The sequence below is a fragment of the Chrysochloris asiatica genome, unplaced genomic scaffold (genome assembly GCF_000296735.1).
Source record: "Chrysochloris asiatica unplaced genomic scaffold, ChrAsi1.0 scaffold00223, whole genome shotgun sequence".
In the NCBI taxonomy this organism is placed as follows: domain Eukaryota; kingdom Metazoa; phylum Chordata; class Mammalia; order Afrosoricida; family Chrysochloridae; genus Chrysochloris; species Chrysochloris asiatica.
This window is the reverse complement of record NW_006408741.1, coordinates 181,317-181,990: the sequence shown is the minus strand read 5'-3', so window position 1 is coordinate 181,990 and position 674 is coordinate 181,317. Positions and strand designations below refer to the sequence as shown.

Genomic DNA, 674 nt, shown 5'->3' with positions numbered 1-674 from the left:
AAACAAAAATGGTAGTAATTGATGTATCTTGAAATATAACAGCAATGCAGTACTTACATTAATTGTCTCCTAAACAGGAGGGTGATTTTATGTAGTCTAACAAGTCGTTTCTTAAACATTTACTGCACACAGCAATGGCCATTTACTGAGCACCTACTTTGGCCCTTCATTTGTAATATTTATAACAAGGTTGTTAAAAGAAACCAAACATCTATGGTCTTTGTTTTTTGAGCAGTTAAGGCTGAAAACACATAACAGAAGTCCAAGCACCATCTCTTTAGTTGATACCAGGCAGGGCTGCTTCAAATACTAAACGTAAGGTAGATATTAGGAAATAGAACCCTAACTAGGTAAGTGTATTGCCTAAGTTCACAGGTAATTAGTAACTGAGAAGCTTTCACATACCAGTCTTTATGATTCCAAAGCCTGTGTGGAGTTTTTTCCACCAACAAAGCATTGTGAAGACCACCACAGGGGAAACCAAAATCATACATGGGCCTGCACCCACAGAGGTTGTAATTTATCTTATAGCAGTAAAAAGACATTTTACAGCATAACAACATACAATTATATGATTACCTGCATTCCTCCAGATCTTGTAATTGCTGCATTAGTCTATCCAACTGTTCTTCTAAGTTCTGCTTTAATTTGCTTGTCTCTGTCGTTCCTCTGGA

At 36.8% G+C, this 674-nt stretch overlaps 1 protein-coding gene across 1 annotated transcript in view; it reads right to left on the bottom strand.

Moving 5' to 3' along the window:
* Nucleotides 1-668, bottom strand: part of LZIC (leucine zipper and CTNNBIP1 domain containing) — an 11,197-nt gene extending 10,529 nt beyond the window's left edge. The window contains exon 1 of the mRNA XM_006873087.1: nucleotides 580-668. Coding sequence (XP_006873149.1) covers nucleotides 580-611 — 32 coding nt within the window. The 5' untranslated portion in view covers nucleotides 612-668. The remainder of the gene's footprint in view (nucleotides 1-579) is intronic.
* Nucleotides 669-674: the final 6 nt, after the last annotated feature.